At 42.2% G+C, this 17,686-nt stretch overlaps 6 protein-coding genes across 6 annotated transcripts; 5 read left to right on the plus strand and 1 right to left on the minus strand.

Annotated features, from left to right (window-relative positions):
- Positions 1-324: 324 nt before the first annotated feature.
- Positions 325-1,753, plus strand: BCR41DRAFT_377662 (Mg2+ transporter protein cora-like protein; the record flags this gene model as incomplete). Its single annotated transcript, XM_022027116.1, has 4 exons — positions 325-504; positions 645-898; positions 1,029-1,240; positions 1,338-1,753. The coding sequence occupies 4 exons, from the start codon at positions 325-327 to the stop codon at positions 1,751-1,753; spliced, it is 1,062 nt and encodes a 353-aa protein (XP_021881598.1).
- A 3,183-nt stretch (positions 1,754-4,936) lies between these two features.
- On the plus strand, positions 4,937-6,928 carry BCR41DRAFT_370458 (hypothetical protein; the record flags this gene model as incomplete). Its single annotated transcript, XM_022026536.1, has 2 exons — positions 4,937-6,381; positions 6,475-6,928. The coding sequence occupies 2 exons, from the start codon at positions 4,937-4,939 to the stop codon at positions 6,926-6,928; spliced, it is 1,899 nt and encodes a 632-aa protein (XP_021881599.1).
- A 225-nt stretch (positions 6,929-7,153) lies between these two features.
- On the plus strand, positions 7,154-8,865 carry BCR41DRAFT_352924 (peroxisomal biogenesis factor 11). The gene is made up of 3 exons (XM_022024043.1): positions 7,154-7,393; positions 7,999-8,125; positions 8,203-8,865. Exons 1-3 carry the CDS (start codon positions 7,220-7,222, stop codon positions 8,739-8,741), a joined length of 840 nt encoding a protein of 279 aa, XP_021881600.1. The 5' UTR covers positions 7,154-7,219; the 3' UTR covers positions 8,742-8,865.
- Positions 8,866-9,658: 793 nt separating this feature from the next.
- BCR41DRAFT_322178 (hypothetical protein) lies at positions 9,659-12,058 on the plus strand. The gene is made up of 4 exons (XM_022021465.1): positions 9,659-9,947; positions 10,089-10,326; positions 10,635-11,664; positions 11,777-12,058. The coding sequence occupies exons 1-4, from the start codon at positions 9,688-9,690 to the stop codon at positions 11,806-11,808; spliced, it is 1,560 nt and encodes a 519-aa protein (XP_021881601.1). The 5' UTR covers positions 9,659-9,687; the 3' UTR covers positions 11,809-12,058.
- Positions 12,059-12,917: 859 nt separating this feature from the next.
- Positions 12,918-16,413, plus strand: BCR41DRAFT_395945 (hypothetical protein; the record flags this gene model as incomplete). The annotated part of the gene is made up of 8 exons (XM_022028766.1): positions 12,918-13,657; positions 13,769-13,827; positions 13,923-14,070; positions 14,174-14,534; positions 14,628-14,696; positions 14,808-15,150; positions 15,829-15,985; positions 16,143-16,413. The coding sequence occupies 8 exons, from the start codon at positions 12,918-12,920 to the stop codon at positions 16,411-16,413; spliced, it is 2,148 nt and encodes a 715-aa protein (XP_021881602.1).
- A 409-nt stretch (positions 16,414-16,822) lies between these two features.
- On the minus strand, positions 16,823-17,402 carry BCR41DRAFT_305434 (ribosomal protein S5 domain 2-type protein; the record flags this gene model as incomplete). Its single annotated transcript, XM_022020794.1, has 2 exons — positions 16,823-17,043; positions 17,165-17,402. 2 exons carry the CDS (start codon positions 17,400-17,402, stop codon positions 16,823-16,825), a joined length of 459 nt encoding a protein of 152 aa, XP_021881603.1.
- Positions 17,403-17,686: the final 284 nt, after the last annotated feature.

The raw sequence follows: 17,686 nt of genomic DNA on the forward strand, positions 1-17,686 counted from the left end.
CAGTCTTTCTATTCTCGGAATACTGGCTTGAACAACAAATCCACAGTCCTCTTCGGATATACATTCCGTCTACATCAGCAACCACAGTTTTCTCGTTGCTTAAAGACAGCGACAACACAACTTTCTAGATACCACACTTACTCTCCTTCTCTTTACTCTTCATCTTCATCCGGTGGCAGCATCAGTGGCGGCAGTAACAGTAGCAACGTTATCACAACCGTCGACTCTTTACAAACATGGCGCCGTCCGTTCCGCTCATTACCTTCAGCAGCCACATCCGAGTCACGATCCTTGGCTACTATGCCTACCAAACCTACGCAAGCGATGAAGGGAACCGTCTCTGGTACTGCTGCCGATCCTGTTGCACGTCTTCAACGATCTTTGGCCGCTGTCCCTCACCATACTATCAAGAATGAGATCAAGCTGCGGTGCACTGAGTTTGACCACAAAGGTAACGTCAAGACCACTGCCGGCGAGTTCCTGAAAAGTGATCTCTGTCAAAAGGTAAACCATTCAAATATGCCGCAATGAAAAACGTTTGATCATCCACTGCAACTTCGGGTATGTTGCACAATGATTTAATGCATGGATCGCAGAAAAGATAATATCTCTGTCTGACAAAATTATTTATGGCCAATTCACAGCATGGACTGCACGCCCGAGACCTGCGCAAGATTGACAGCAGTTTCAATAATCAAATCCCTGTCATCCTTGTCCGTCCCGAAGCTATTCTAGTGAATGTGGGTCACATTCGAGCACTTATCAAGGCTGACCTTGTAGTTCTGTTTGACTCTTTTGGATCTACGGACAGCTACAACCAATCCATCTTTATCTACGATCTCGAGGAGAAATTGAGAATGAGCACAAGTGCTGCAGGTGGCCTTCCTTTTGAATTCAGGTATGTAACCAGCTTCCTGCAAAGGCTGATAGCTACTAACGTGAATAAGAAGAGAGTCATTGATTAACCGTCGCATTGCCTTCACATTATCATCTACTATAATTATTTTTCTTAAAAAAAACCTTTTTAGAGCACTGGAAGCCATCTTTATTTCAGTATTGTCTTCACTACAGTCAGAGATGGAGGTCCTTGTTCATTTTGTAACCAATCTCTTAGCTCAATTAGAAGAAAGCATCGACCAGAATAAGCTGAAAGAACTTCTGCAATATTCAAAGAAACTGTCTCAGTTTGAATCCAAGACACTGTTAATACGGGATGTCTTCGTTGAGGTCCTGGATCAAGGTAAGCGAATTACTGCATGACCAAACGGTCATTGTCGGGATCTCTTATTGTTCGCTGACTGCATTTGTTTTGTCTATGGTGCTGTTCTGATATATAGATGAGGACCTGGCCAATATGTACCTGACTGAAAAGAAGCTTGGCCATCCAAGGACGGTGGATTCTCATGAGGAGATTGAGATTCTGCTTGAGTCATATTTGAAGCAGGTTGAGGAAATTGCTAACACGGTGGCGATTGTGAAGCAACAGATGCAGTCGACAGAGGAGATTGTGAATGTGATCTTGGGCGCGACCAGGAACCAACTGCTACTGTTTGAGCTCAGGATCGCAATGGGCACGCTGGGCATGTCTAGTGGTGCAATCATTGCCAGTTTGTATGGAATGAACCTACATAATTACTTAGAAACGAATCCTCATGCATTCGCTATCGTAGGCACAACTGCACTGGGCATCAGTATGATGGTCTTTACGTTTTGCTCACGTAAGCTGAAGCAACTGGCCAAAGGAACGACCTGATAAACAGAAAGAGCTTGCCACGAAACAACTAGAAAGCAGACCTATTTAGAAGATATCTCTATCACCATTATTGTCATCGTTACCGGTCATCATGTACTCGCTTAGATCATTTCATAAAGGTCAAATACCTGTATTTCCATCATCACTGAGGCTCTGTCATGGTGGATAATAGCCCTCTCTTCATATGAAAACGGGTTCATAATTAAGCAACGAGAATACGAAAAAAAGTCTGTGCATGTGCTTTGTCCATGTTCAAGTGCCTGCACATGACCATGAATATATTTATCCACAGGCAAACACGATGAATACCGCGCCGATAGCGAGCACTCTCCCTTTTTTTTTTTTTTTTTTTTTTTTCTTGAACCTGTTGGTTTGTTTATGGTTGGCCCCAGAACGATTGATCATGTCTTTACAATTGAAGGCGTTGTTCCGAATGAATCGGGACCACATTTTGTCGGGTGCGAATGTGCCTATCCTCTACAAAATTACGATATTTATTCCTAATCATTCCACAATGCACTCCTTTTACTCTTTGTACATCATTTCATAAGCCCTCAACACAGAGCAGCCCGACTACCAGAATGGCTGCCTTTTATGTGTACTCAGCAATGTTGTCCAAGAAGTCATACAACTATCATTGATTGGCACTCTTTCTATCTCATGAATTCCTGCTACAAAATCCATGAAGAGGGAGACACCTATAGCCTTACCCAGGGCATTATAAGGATGTCCTGAGAAGCTCAATTTTTTTTATTGCACCTATTGAAGGAATCTTGAAATGGAGCAGTGATTACCAACGGTTAGATCATTGATGTGTTAATTGAATCGTCCTTGTGCTGTATGCTTTGTTAATTGAGCGGATATCGGATATCAGTAAGGGCAACTTATTGTTTATTCTTGTTGCTGTAGTTGGTTCAGTTGGTCATCATACTTTCTAGGACATACACGCATCATTAGTCTGGCTTCGCATTAGCTGTGTTTCGCAGGCGATGCTCTTTTTCTTTTTCCCGCGTAAAACAGAAAGGAAAGCAAGAGACCTTACTCATTAAATCACACATGGTGTGTTCAGTGGACAGTCAGGGTGAAGACAGGCAGATGACACTTTTCGGGGTTTACATCCTTGTGGATAGAATAGACATGTTACTGTCAGTCGTATCATTTGTGCCTTTATATCCGTCCTTCCCCTCTTTCTCTCACCCCCTCTTTGTTCCCCTCTTCCTGTTCTTCCTCTCTTCCCCTTCCTTCTCTCCTCTTCCTCCTCTTCCTCTTCCTTCCCTTCCTTCCCCTTCCTTCATTCTTTCCCTATATTCATTTATTTCAACTGTCAACGTAATCACACTATTGCCCTCATCTATTTCTGACGGATCCTACCCTGGTAATATACGCTAAAAGAGAGCATCATCTGATCTTTCCTTCCATGACATGACTTCCCCGTCCGTGCGCCTTTTTAATGAAATTGTGCAACCATTTCATCACCTTGCTTCTCTATTTCTCAATTTGGAGCTAATTTTCCTTTTGGTATTATGAAAACGTTTGTCAGAATCAGTGAATCTGCACTGTTGTATACCAAACTGGCAATGCCTTTTTTTTGTGTGTTTTGTTTGATCGTTCCTTTCAGTGTGAACCAGACACACGGGGCGAAACACATAATGCCATTCTTCTCACATCACTCTCCCCTCTCTTTTCTCGCTGATATTGATCATTCTCTTTTCCTTCCCCTTTGCTATTTTACTTTTATTTTTACGCTCCTCTTTTTCATGTTTGAGTTCCTTTGCCTATTCTTTGTCAATAGAAAGAACTCCACACGTTTTTTTTTATTTTTTTATGACTAACAATCTCTCCTCCTCTGGCGTATAGACACAAACCACAGCTATTACGGCAATAATCGATGGTGTATTCATACTCGAGTTGATCGTATCTTTTCTTTTTTCTTTTTTTTCAGGCCATCTGCCACATCGCTATCGATTCATTGTTTACGACACATTTTTATTCTTTTTAAATCGTACCCTTGACAATACTCAAATTGCGTTTCTTCAGTCTCTGTCTCTATTGCACTATTCCAAAACAATAATAACAATAATAATAAACCCATCTGAAACAATGGCGACCGCCAACGCTTCCATCCGGACTGCTGTTGATCCTGAAGACAACAGCAGCAACAGTTCTAGTAGTAGTAACGGCAGCATACACAGTTACAGAACACACACCAAGGCACCCACATTAGCTGAGTGTCATCATCGTTGCGACCGCTATTGCCACTCGTCACCAGCACCTACTACGACCAGCAAGAGCCATCGTCGTCATTTTTCTATCCAAACAAGCTCTGCTTCAGCCATTACATCGCCCTTATCATCGCAATCGTCGCTGTCTTCCCCAAGTGATCGTGGGCATTCGTCCAAATGCTGTTACCATGGCTGTCATGCTCACCACTACCACAACAGGCATAACCACAACCACAGCTACGTCCATAACTGCACACAATCTGCCACAACGCCAATGACTAGTCCATCACCTTCGTTCTTCAAACGGATTTTCAAGGCTTTTGTGGGCAGCAATAACAACAACACCCTTCAGCATCATCAAACCTATAACCCACGCCTCAACAAAGTTCATCCTTTGGAGCGACCCATCTGTTGTACTGCATCTGCACCATCCTCTCCCATGCATCCAATTGGCGATAAGAGTCAACTAGAATCTGAGACCCAGACAGATGAAAGTGAGTCGTGTGAGGAATACGAACGCAACGCCAACAGTACCAGTACTAGCAACAGGAGGAGACCAATGATGACAGCTACATTTGATTCGTCCCGCCCACAAGAGCAGCAATCAAATCATTCTAAATACTCCTCGCTTCGGCAGCAAAAGAAGCGTAGCAATAACACCGTCTCTGCTTCATCCACCGTGAGCATTTGCAGTCGCGATAGTCATAGTACCAAAGGTATCCGTCGAGGCTATGCCTCCGATCACAACAGCAGTAGCAGAAACAGTAGTAGTGTATCTACTGAGAGAACAGGAAGCAGGCGATCCTCTGTGACCAGCAGTATTGGAGGAGAAAGCATCCACTATGACCTTGGGAGGAACAGCAAGCATCCCGGTTTCACTACAAACCATCAGCAATATCGACAGCACTTTACGGGCCATGGGTATATGTCGTCTCCGACCGTTAATCATCAACATGACATCATGAAACGTTTTTTCAAGTCTATGGCAGTTGTCGGTGTCAGCGCCAGTGGCTCCTATTCTCGTCGTGGGTCTGCATTTTCAACTAAATCACAAGAAACTGCGGTTAATTTAACAGATATCAACCTCCATCTGTCTGAAAAGCCAAATGAAGGGAATGATGAAGAAGAGTACGAAGGTGATGGCGGAAAGATGGATCTGGATGCGGTTCTTGGTGATGAAAATAATAATGAACACGAGTATGACCATGATTATTCCGATAAAGAACAAGACCAAGAAAGCCAAAATAACTATTATGCGACCCACGACGCCATGTTAACTACAGAGATGGAATTGGAGCTTCATCGCCATCGTGAGGAAAAGAGCATGAAACGTCAGACAGTCCGACGTCTACAACATCTGCATCAACTCCGTTGTCAAGGTTTACTTTCAGACGGGGACAATAGTCTGTTGCTTAAAAATAATAGTGACAGTATGGTTGATCATGTGTCGTCGCCTTTGATCGAACAGCAACAAGAGCATCTTCATCGCCTTTCACCGATTCAACTACCAGAGATTTTGCATCTTATTTTCCAGTTTGTGGTGGATTTTACTCCACAAGAGGAATATTCACAGCGCGAGATCTATAACTGTATGCTGGTCTCAAAACAATGGTACTTGGTTGCACAGAAGACATTGTGGCACGAGATTCGATTCAAAACCCCTACCAAATTGGGATGTTTTATCGATCTATTGAAGCGGACAGAGGGAAAAGGAGGAGTAAGTCCAGAGAAGACCAATTACTCGGTACAACAACAACAAATCCAGCTAACAGAGATTGATGATAAGGATCGTATACGGCAGCAGCAGGGCACCCATAGACGGCAGAGACACGAAAGCATCCAATATAGACAGAAGCATCAGCTAACAGAATCAATCATGGCTCCTGAAGCGATGCAAAGGCGCCTTCACGAGCGAGCTATGGCAGTTAAGAAGATTGTGTTGCACAAGCTGAAGTTGATTGAAGATCAGGATATCATGCCTCTGACTAGCTGGTTCCATAATCTTCAGATTCTGGAATTTTACATATGTGAGAAACTGACGGATGTGACTGTGGCGGCCATAGCTGAAAACTGTCCAAGACTTCAGCAATTGCTGATGCCCGGATGTGCTAAAGTGACGGATCAAGGGATAAGTCAGATTGCGTTACATTGCCCTCGAATGAAACACTTGGATTTGCGTGCATGTTCAAATGTGTCGGATGAATCGCTAGTTCTGGTAGCGAGACATTGTTCTGAGCTCTGGCACTTGAACGTAGGACGAGTGAGTGCGGCTTCAAAAGTGACAGGAAAAAGCATCGTGGAGATTGCGAAGAACACAAACTTGAACACCTTAGGATTGGCAGGGTGTGCTATGACAGACGATGCAGTTATTGACATTGCACGTTACTCACGCTCTGGCCTTCACCGGTATAACTCTTATTTACTTTAGCAATAATGTTGTTATATGAATTGAGTTAAGATGAATATTTATCTAATCGATATTTTTCTATATTCATTTAGCATCTCGCTCAATAGTTGTCCCATGCTGACAAGTGCATCAGTCCGTGCGTTGATGCAGCTTTGTCCAAACTTGGCAGTCCTCGAGATCAAACAGTGCCTGCTGGTAACAGATATGGCAACACTCTACCGCTTTTCTACCCGTCGTGTACTTGTGGAGCTGTGCCCTGAACTCCAGAAGCGATTTCTGGAGTACAAAGTTGGGGTTGTAACGATGAATACCTCTGCCCAATTCAACAACATTCATCCGTCAGTTTCATCAACACAACAAGCTCAAGGGCCAAACGGTCAAGACAGCATGAGCAGCGCGCAAACGACTGCTACCATGACAACGGTGGCTGATAACAATGGCAGCAACATCAATAGTAACAATAACAATAATAGCAGCATTATGATTGCTAATGATAATGTCTCCATGATACAGCCGACAACTACAACTGTCGCATCTCATCCATGAAGTGAGCTCATGTCTGGATTTCATGCCTTAGTTGTATGATTTGCCTTAATAAAGACAGTAAAATAAAGATAAGACTGATCTGAGCGTAACTGTGCCAAGCGAAGAGAATTGGCATTTGACATTTGTATGCATTCTCACGTGTCGGCCATTATCCTGATTCGGCCGGAGAAGTTGGTCCACCAGTGAACCTCCGACCAATTTCACTTTTTTTCCTTCTTTCTTCCCCACACATCACTGACACCAACTTATTCATTACAGATTCATTTAATAAAAAAAATAATACATTGAACAATGGTAGCTGCATCTAAACAAGAGGTCGACTCGGCTGAACAGGTTCACACTCCAGTTCTTCGAAAAGAATCACCCTCGATCCTTGCGCTCGGGAAATTGTTTCCGAAAAGCGAGACTCTTGACCACACAGTCCGTTTCTTGAATCAAGTTCGAGGCACCGATAAGACCCTCATGGTACAGTGCATATTTACATACATTATTTCATCAATACAAATATACATCCCAGACGATCATCTATTGGCAAAGGAAAAAAAGAGAGAGAGAGAGAGGAAGAAAGTGGATAGAGTTTGCGTCATTTGCACAGACCATGAAAGCAGGTTGCCTAAGCACATTTGAACAGGAACTTGAGTGACTATAAGCACAGTCAGGATAGCATACTTGGAGAGGAAGATATTCAAATTTCGACGCATATCGATACTCAGTAGCTGCTGGGAAAAAAAAAAAAAAAAAGTGATTGATAAATCATCATACCACAGTTGTATCTGTTGTTAACTGCACATGATGACTGGTCATACTAAACTGATCCCAATGTTGGAAGAGTGGCTGTGATCTTTCCTTGATAAATATAAATTTGCGGGCAAATTAATCACTTTCAGCTCTTTTGCATTTTTTGTTCTCGTTATTATATGACCTTAACAAAAAAAAGGCAACCGTGTTTCCCCGACCCATCCAGCATATGTTGCTCGTTTTCCCTTCACTTTCTCAGTCTCTTACTCAGGAGCAACGATGAAAAGGCTTTAGAATTGTAGCACTCAACATCAATAAGCTTTTGTCTTTAGGTTGTACAATACTTTTCCAAAATCTTTGTTTGGTACTTTTTGAAACGTGGTCGTGAATCAACAGCTCAGCGTATCAAGAACCTGTCTGGACCCATTTCGGACTTCCGTGTCCTTCTCCGTTACTATGGTTCGTCTTTTTTTTTTTTTTTTCTTCCCTCATATAAGCTAAATAAGCTGACATTTCTTTTTTTTTTATTGTTTCAGGTCTCTTGCCATTGATTCAGTGGATGCAATATGTCGACAGCACACCTTCCTCTAGCCCTTTGCTCTTGCTTATTGACCGCCTTCAAAACATTTGCAACTTAATTTATTATCCTCTCGAACACATTTATTGGCTGGGAGCACATGAAGTGATCCCGATTTCGATGGAAAAGACCAACAAGATCGCAATCTGGTCCTGCCGCTTCTGGGCAGCCTATGTTGTGTTACAATTTGCACACTTGGCGGAGGAGTACCGTCTGTATAAGGTTCGCCTACAGTCAACTCGTGCAAACATCAAGGCTGCTGATGCCAAGGCCAGGGAGACAGGCGAGCCTGTGGACAAGACAGAGTATAAGAGGGAATTAGCGGCATTAAAGGCAGAGAAGAAGGGTATTTTGATTAATACTGTGATCAACACTGGATATTTGCCCTTAACAGTCCATTGGAGTTTGGAGAAGAGCAGCTTCCCTGATGTTGGTGTCGGTATCTTTGGAGGGATTGCAGCGTTGGCTCAATTCTATGTTGCCTGGAAGTCGTCCTAAGATATTTTGCAAATGATAGCAAGTGGTGGATGATGGGGACTAAAACAAGTTGCAGCATGTAAAAATATATATAAAGAATAATGAACCGCAACCCCGTGGCTCCGCCACGGTCGGCTCTTGCCCTGTTAGAAATTTCAGTATTTTGCTTGGTTGATAGAAAACAGTAAAGATGTGTAGGAACTGGTTTTGAAACAGAAGGTGATTAAATCCTTGTCAAGCAATAACAACGAAAAAGACCCTTTTTTTTTGTTAATCAGAGAATGGATTCAGATGTTGCTCTTTGCCGCAACAGCTCTAGTTCATTTGCGTTAAAGCAGAGACATTCGTTGGCACACTGATCCTGGCATCAATGGGGGGATAGGGGGACGCTATTGGTTGTGTTTATTGCTTGGAGTGAAAGCCATTTAATCATCCTCTCCTTGCTGATGATCTTGTACAGCGCCTCGTGGATGGATGAGAGAGCAGAAGAGAGAGAAGGGGGTTTAGTTCGCTTGGTGTGTGCGTGTGTATATTTGTGTGAGTTTGATAGTGGGCACCAGTCTACAAAAGCATGCAAATGGAATACAACATGGTACACTAAACCACAATAAATGTGTGATGTCGTAATAATAGAAGTACCAACGCGTTTGAGAATTGGTATCTAGAGTGATCACAAAAGAAACGCGATGCAAAGCATACCAGTGCTGTGATATGTCTTATGTTTCTATAGAACATCTCAAAATGGTTCAAAGCAATAAAAGATCGATATGAGTTCTTTCATGCAGTTTCGTCACGTGGTAAAGTGAACAAGGATATTAGGACATTTGTTGAATTAAGCAATTAAAACAAAATCAAAAGAAAACTCAGTGACTGCTCGGCTTCGATGGGCCGAATGTTCGTTTTATTCTTATTTTCCTAATGGCATCTCTTTGCATGAACAAACATTCTACTTCAATTCCACTTCACCATGGCAGCAACCGGCAGTGTGTACAGGAACAATAGTAACATCGATAGCAGCAATAACGGCAGTAGCAACAACAACAGCGGTAGTAGCAATACTACCAACTACAATGAAACGAAAGACCTGCCAATATCTTTTTCGGCCACGTTGACAGAAGAGGCTCTGTATGATCCGCGCGGTCTTCAGTATGTCGAGCCCACGCAGACTAGTCTCCAGTGCTCTGTCTGCTGCGAGTACTTCACAGAGCCTGTTAGTGCGCCCTGTGGGTAAGTTAGACATCCCATCTTTTCATCTTGTTTGGCTTTTTATCCTACACAAACAAAAAAAATTTTACATCTTTTTATTTTTCACACGGCAGCCATATATTAACGTTCAGGCATCATAATACAAACCATACGGCCACAAAGGCACACATTTTGCCGTGCCTGTATTCTCCAAGCGCTAGAAGTCCGTAATGGCTGTCCTCTCTGCCGAACAAAGATTGATCCTGCAATGTTGTATGAAGTGATTGCACTGTCTAGAATTTGTGACGAACTGTTGGTGTATTGTCCACACAAAGAACTTGGCTGCAATCACACTTGCCAAAGGATCCAGATTGGTCAGCATCTCAAGGATGACTGCGTTTACATTGGAACATTATGTCGTGTGGAAGAGTGTCGTAAAAAAATACTTAAGAAAGATCTCTCAGAGCATATGGAAAGCTGTCCTTATAAACGAGTAGATTGTTTGATGTGCAATACAAAGGTCATGAAATCGCAACTCTCAGTAAGTATTTTTTTTATTTAAAAAAAAAAAAAAAAAAAGATAAATACAAACAAAGGGCGAATGAATGGTGGGGACTACCTTTTTTTGTGGGCTGTTGTTGTTATTGATATTCTAGCATCAGTTGGACTACATTGCTTGGACCTGCAGCCTTTTGCCTACTCAATGTGTATTTGTATATTGATAAATAGGAGCACCACAAGACTTGCCCAGCCGAGAGTGTGACCTGTCCACATTGCGAAACAACTCGGGCACGACTTCGACATCTGGAGCATATTAAAACATGTCCACAACAAATCATTCCCTGCACGCTTTCAGAATTCGGCTGTCCATGGAAAGGCCCTCGATTTGATTTGGAAGCAATCCACATTCCTCAATGCCCTTATGAAGCTATTCGCGGGTTTTTAGAATTATCAAAGTCAAAAATGGAGGCACTAGAACAGGAAAATCAACATCTGAGAGGGATTTTTCACGACTTGAGACCGCAGGTACAACAACTGCGCGACCAGGTTGGGCAGATTCAAGAGTCGCTCCAGCTGATCGCGGAACAGGAGCAAGAACAGGCTGCAGGCTCAAATATTAACAATAGTGGCGGCGGAATCTCCTTTGGGACGCTTGGAGGATTCATGGATATGAACTACCACCAGTACCAACACCGGCCTCAATTTTCACCACGGATAGATAGGCGTGAGTCGTATGATCTAGTTAGTGTTAATGGTGTTGATAATGAGATGGAAATGGAAAGGCAAAGAGCAAGTACTATGAACAGGAACAACAGTATCGGAGCCGAGTCCATGATGTCCAGCGGCGCTGGAGCGGGTGGCGTTATGACGCCTGGGAATGCTGCAGAGGCCCACGAGCTATTGATCTCGGAGAACGAGCGCATCCGGTCAGAGATAGAGACGCTTACGGCTGGCCTAGCCTCACTGGAGCTTAAGCAGAACATGGCCATCATGACAGAGAGCATGCGGATACAGGAGGAGGTTCAGAGTCTGCGGGCTGTTTGTCATGGCCTTCGGATGCAGATGCACTATTTACTACTGGAGCAACAAAACCTTCGGCATCATCCAGGCCCTCCGCCGCCCCCTGGATCACCCGCTGGGGCTGTGGGTGGGAACCAGCCAGGGTTGAAGGGAAGCGTGAATGGAGGACCATCAGGGGATAGTACAGCCAACGGACGATCGCTAAGTGTAAGCGGGCCTCCACGACCCCGTTTGTCAGGTATCAATTCAACTCGCTGTTTTTTTCTCTTGGTGTGTGATAATACGATTTTTACTCAACAGTGGTTTCTGACTAATACAATAATTAATTTTATTTTGTTCGACCACTTTAGATGGATTGGGACGTCAAGACACCAAATTATAATGACTATCTATTCCTCGCGTGCTAAAACAACAATAGCAGTAATAATATAGGTAGCAGTGTTTTCTAAGGACCAGCACTTATGCATGTTTTTTAGAGCTGCGATGTTTGCAGTGTGTTGTCCAGAGTAGATTGGTATACTTATAAGCCACAATTATTGTAATTCAGACGGATACTGGGACTAAACTGCCTCCAAGGTAGGGCATTGCTGGGCTCGCAACTTCCTCATTCCTGAAATATCCCAATATGCAGGTATATCTAATATTTTTGCATGTCCTGAATTATATCATTCTAAACGCATGGTTTTGTCAGTATCTAAGAAATAAAATAATAATAATAATAATAAAAACATAGAAATAGCTACCATTTTCAAGTTTTCATTTCAATCCAATACAACGGGTCTAACGGTCGCTGCTTATTTTTGAGGGAGTCTAGAGAATATACGGTTATTAAAGCAATATATCCATAGTAGAATAAAGCTGCATATCTAAGCTTTGTAACGACATCAGTGCATGTAGATGTTCTGTAGACACGCTCTCTATCATGTCGTTCTTTTGCATATTGCTCTATCGTGCTGATGCTATCATTTTCTCCCACTCAAACCGAAATGCCGAAGCTTATGTCGTGGTTTCCTTTTTTCTTTTTTCTTTTGCCTTAGGTCTCTTCTGCACGGCATGGAAAGGAAGGAGCCATATCAGGATGGATGAGAACGAAATATGGTATGAGTTTATATTGCATTGTTCATTCATTTCTTTGTCTGCTCTTTTGTTCGATCGATCATTGAATAAACGCAAATCGACCAAAGTCCTTTTGATATTCATTTTATTCTTGTTATTCTTCTTTTCTTCTTTTTTTTTTTTTTTTTTTTTTTTTTTTTTTTTGGTATTTGATATACCCTTGGCATTCGAAATTATTTTTTGAATATCACTTCTTCATCTTTTCCCCTACCATTTACTGTCGCTTCGTCTACATTATACCCTATCCTTTTCTCCTTTTCGCTCACTATTGCCTACCTCAACTGCGCTCAGTCTTGTAGGTCATCTCAATATACCGGTATCGGACACTTTCATTTTCGCAGATTTGATTGCTCCCTCCAAAGTGAAAAGGGCATCATGCAGAACGATACCTTCAAACGCTTTAGTAAGGACCTGCAAGAGGCGTTGGTCGTACCTGTCAATTATCTTAACAAAAAGACAAAGAAGCCAGTAACGATTGGTAATGGCGAAGATCAGGGCATAATCGGCAAGAAAAAGCCCTCGGGTTTGCCGGCGCTAACTATAGGGACGCCTAACAGTTTGAAGGATTATAGCGGCAGCAGCGATCGCTTTTCTTCCAAAAGCCGATCAAACTCTGCCTCTGATTGTGTTTCGCTTCACAACTTCTCACTCTCTACTATCAGTAAAACCTCATATGATGATAATCATTCGTTTACCTCCTCAAACGGCAGTAATCTTGGATTAGCAGGATGTAGTCAACAACAATTTCAATCTCAATCTCTTGGCAGACGTAGCCGCGCAAGCAGTTTTCTCAGAAGCCCATTGAGCCCTGGGGTATTTGGGAGTAACCATGGAGTAGGTGGAGGTGGTAGTCATGGTCGTATTTTCCCAGACTTGAGTGAAGAGCCTGCACTGGTCCATTGCCCTGTGTCAGTCGCTTCTATAGACCAGTTCTCACCGGATAGGCAAGTATGGGTGAGAGACTGTTTGAACCAAGGGAATAACAAGAGATCTGCATCTACACAACAACTGCGACTTTCACAATTCAACAACGTACTCAAGTCAGGGAGAGCTTGGGATACAATGGAGGGACATCTTATTCATAGCAGAGATGACCTCATAACATCTAGGCTGAGGTAGGTACTTGATTGCTCTGTCTATGTTTTTTTTTTTTAAAAAAAAAAAAAAAAAAAAAAAAAAAAAACTCACTCTTCTGTGTTGTGTCATTTATTGCAAACAATCTCTAGTTTTGCAAAGACAGGATACAACAATCTCAACGAAGCTACTGGCCTTGTTCTTGTCAAGCGTAAGCGCCTCTTTCCTCCATTTATGTTCGATATCAGCTGAACATGGAAGATGAATATGACACCGATGTTCTTTTAATATTTGTTGAACACGTAGTGATGCAGGTCTCCAACAGAGCGAGCTCAAAGATCCATGACATCGAGTGCATTCTGCGAATCGGCAGTGTGGAGCGTATGTCTCACCCTTCAAGGTCTTTTAAAGATAGCCCAGGCAACACTGCTACCATGAACGAAGTCTTCTTATTGTACTTTTTTTTTTTTTTTTTTTTTTTTTTTTTTTTAATTACATTATTCTTCATAGAACGGTATTCTAACCGAACCGATATGTCCTTTATTACTCTATTGCAGTGATGTAGATAAGCCATTCCAACTCGAGCTTGAGGTGAAGGGTACACCTGTGGCGACTAAATTCGGCACAATGGCTGGATTCTCCAGCACACAAACCGTGCATCTTGGCCGGCTAACTTTATCTCTTCCTTTGGAGTCCATGGAGAAATCCATCCGAACCTACAAATTGCAACGTGTGGTCTCTACGGAGGGCAGCCAACCTACTGGAATCAAGGTTCACTACAAGGAAAAAGCCGATTATGAGATAGTGATCATGATTGGTGTTCATGTCTTACAAGAGCCGATCGAAGATAGGAGATGGGAGACTGATTGTCTCTACGAAGGTGACTTGACTGTCATGACCAGGGGGTCGCGCATGGGTGTAAGTGGAAGAGAGCTTCTATGTATGGCGATTATATTGTTTGTAATACATTGCTCCTAATACAACATCAATCTTTCTTTGAACGACATGCAGTCTTGGAAGAGATATTGGGCGGTTCTTCAAGGAAGCGCGTTTAAGCTCTATGATGCGGAGTATCAGTTGGTAAAAATGCTGACTAGGTTTACTTGAACTATTTTTTTTTTTTTTTTTTTTTTTTTTTTCATAAGCGACAGCCGAACATTAATTTATCCTCTTTGGGACTTTCAAAAACAGAAACGCGATCCTATTGCTGTGATTCGATTGGCCCATATACTGGACGTGCAACCTCCTGATTATGACAAGGTCGATGTGAGCTCCAACTGTTTCTCATTGATAATCGCTTCAGACGGCGTGAACATGTCGAATGCTTCTGAATTTGATTTGACAGATATGGATTACAAGCTTTATGCGTTCACGGACTCTGCCTTTTTATATGATGAATGGATCGTACGTTTCGAAGGCGCATTGGATCAATATAGGGAAAATATTCAAAGGAGAAATGAAGTAATGTCAGCCAAGAGAGACCGTCGTCGGAGAAGCATGATTGGAGTTACATATCCATCAATGGATCAGATCTGTGATGAAGGCAAACTTGAGTTAGTTGACTTGAGATTTGTATCATGAAGAGGGGAGAACGAGTTAGTGGTAGAAAGTCGATGAAGATACCAATGGAAAGATAGTTGACAACAAAAACAAATTTATTTTTGCAGAACGCTTTTTTTTAAAGATCGTCTCTGACACAAAGATATACCTCCTACTTGATACTAAATGCCTTCCCTTTATTCTATTGTTTTTGGTTCAATGCATAATATCGATCAAAATATCTTTTTTTAAAAAAAAAAAAAAAAAAAAAAAAAAAAAACCCTTACGATATCCAACGAGCTTGCATTACTACCCTGCAAGGGCCTCTATCTCTTTCATGTCTCACCAACATTATGTCGTAGAGCCAATTTTTTTTTTTTTTTTATTTGATCTTGTGACCCAAAGTTTATGTTTCAAAAGCGTCCCAACGTGCCATGGAGCCAAAAAATAAGTTCACAATACCTTTTTCGCCTCGCGATATCTGGTATCATTGATTACAAAATTAGAAATGGGAATGATAAAAAGAACTACCTTTACAACAACAGTATCCATAGCGAAACAACATTCGTTTCTCCACAAAAACTTTCGAGCATCAGAGGCTCGAATATTTGCATAAAATAACAACACTAGGCGATATTTCGACAATATCCACTTCTGTCAACTCTAATTGCAGGTACAAATGCTAACTTGAAGCAATATGCCAATATCAATGCCAAGAAATTTCCTGTCGGAAATTCAACTCTCAAAGCCAAGGTCACTGAACTAGAACGACACTTGACTGGGTTAAAAGAAGGGTTATTCCTAGAATATTACCAGCTCTATGGGCTTCAGTTTGAGACCAAAACGATCGAAGAACAAAAAGATAGCAACAGAGAATGAAGGACAAACCAAGACGTTACAGAAGGAAGATATGCACGAGGATGACATGATCTAGGGGCAGTTAAAAAAAAGCCAGCCACCTTGGGCTGCATTTCTTAATCTCGGAAGAGAAAAGTCGCGTCTAGAGAAATCTACGGTCCCTACAATGATGATAAATGCAGGATCATTCGCAATAACCACTCCAGCGACCGACAAGATGGCGATGACAACATCAGTGATGACCGCAACCGCGCAAATTCCAATTATCAGGGCTATCAGACTTAAAGATCTAGCCCCAACCATTGCTGCCATCACTCCTTTATCTTCGTCCCTGCAGGACATCTCCGTCACTGCTTCTTCTATTGTATCTCCGCCTATCTTTACACCTTCAACTTCATAATAATAAAAGCAATGGTAACAGTGTATTAAAATGGGATTCAAATGTAGAGCTCAAGGTTCAGCTCTTAGATGCCGGATGTAGACTGTGAAAGTTGAAAAGGCAAAAGTAAAAGGGGAGAATGAAGAGAAAGAATAGGAGAAAGGAAAGGCCAGTAGTCCATATTCTTAAAACAAGTGCATTATAAACAATCGAGCAGAACACTTTACTACTGCTATAAAGGAATTAATACATAAAAAAAAAAAAAAAAAAAAAAAAAAGCGTTCGTTAAGGAAGAGGAGAAACAAATGTGCCTTTTACTGATCTTTCCTCCTCTGCACCTCTATAAGATATTATACAAATGATGATCCATTTATCCTGTTTAATCCATGCTTCAGCTTCCCTTCCTTATGATCTCAAGATATGAAAGAGTTTACTCGCTAGCACCATAATAGGTGTGCTGCACATCAACAACACGCTTGCCACGCGCGCGGGCAATATCTTCGGGTAACTTCTGCTTCTGACTAAGAGCCTCAAAAGTCGCCTTAATGACGTTCATAGGATTACGGGAGCCCCAGACTTTGGCGCTAATATCCAGGATCCCAATACATGAACAAATTTCGTGAATATAATGGTTGCAGCGGTTACCAAAACCTAAAAAGATGTAATGATAAAGAGAGAAATATAATTGGACCATACATTAGAAACAATGGATATCAGAGCTGACCACAGTCCCCTTTTCATAAGCAGTGCAGCACGGTTTATTATCATGTACCTGGTGGACGCGATCGGAACTGGATCTTAGTGGCGTGGAATTTGTGATCGATATCATGATAGATGGTTCTATCATCATAGCGATCAAAGGCCACCAAGTTTCTCATGGCCCTATTGGTAGCTTTCCTGACAGCCCTGGCAGCCTCATCATCTTTGCCCTCGCCATATCCAGCAATGCCCTGACCATTTCCGACGACAACTAATGCATACATACTGGGGACTTTGCCTGCAGTAGTCATATTAGATGTGCGCTTAACCACCAATGCACGCTTCAAAAACTTTCTGAGATCGTCTTTGGATAAGCCATGAGGAAGTGAAGCCTCGTCCACATCATCGTCTGCTTGAGATTTGAGCATGTCATCCAGAGGTGGATTTGATGGCCACAGACGTGGTGTTTCCAGATCCAAGTTGCCGTTTTGATCCATCTTGCGAGGGTAATGATCTAATAGAGGGTGAATCTGAGCCAGATCGTGCAGGTCTGCAGGGCTATCCAGTCCTGGAACACGGGCGACATTAGGAACTG

This window comes from Lobosporangium transversale (genome assembly GCF_002105155.1).
Source record: "Lobosporangium transversale strain NRRL 3116 chromosome Unknown BCR41scaffold_17, whole genome shotgun sequence".
NCBI lineage: Eukaryota > Fungi > Mortierellomycota > Mortierellomycetes > Mortierellales > Mortierellaceae > Lobosporangium > Lobosporangium transversale.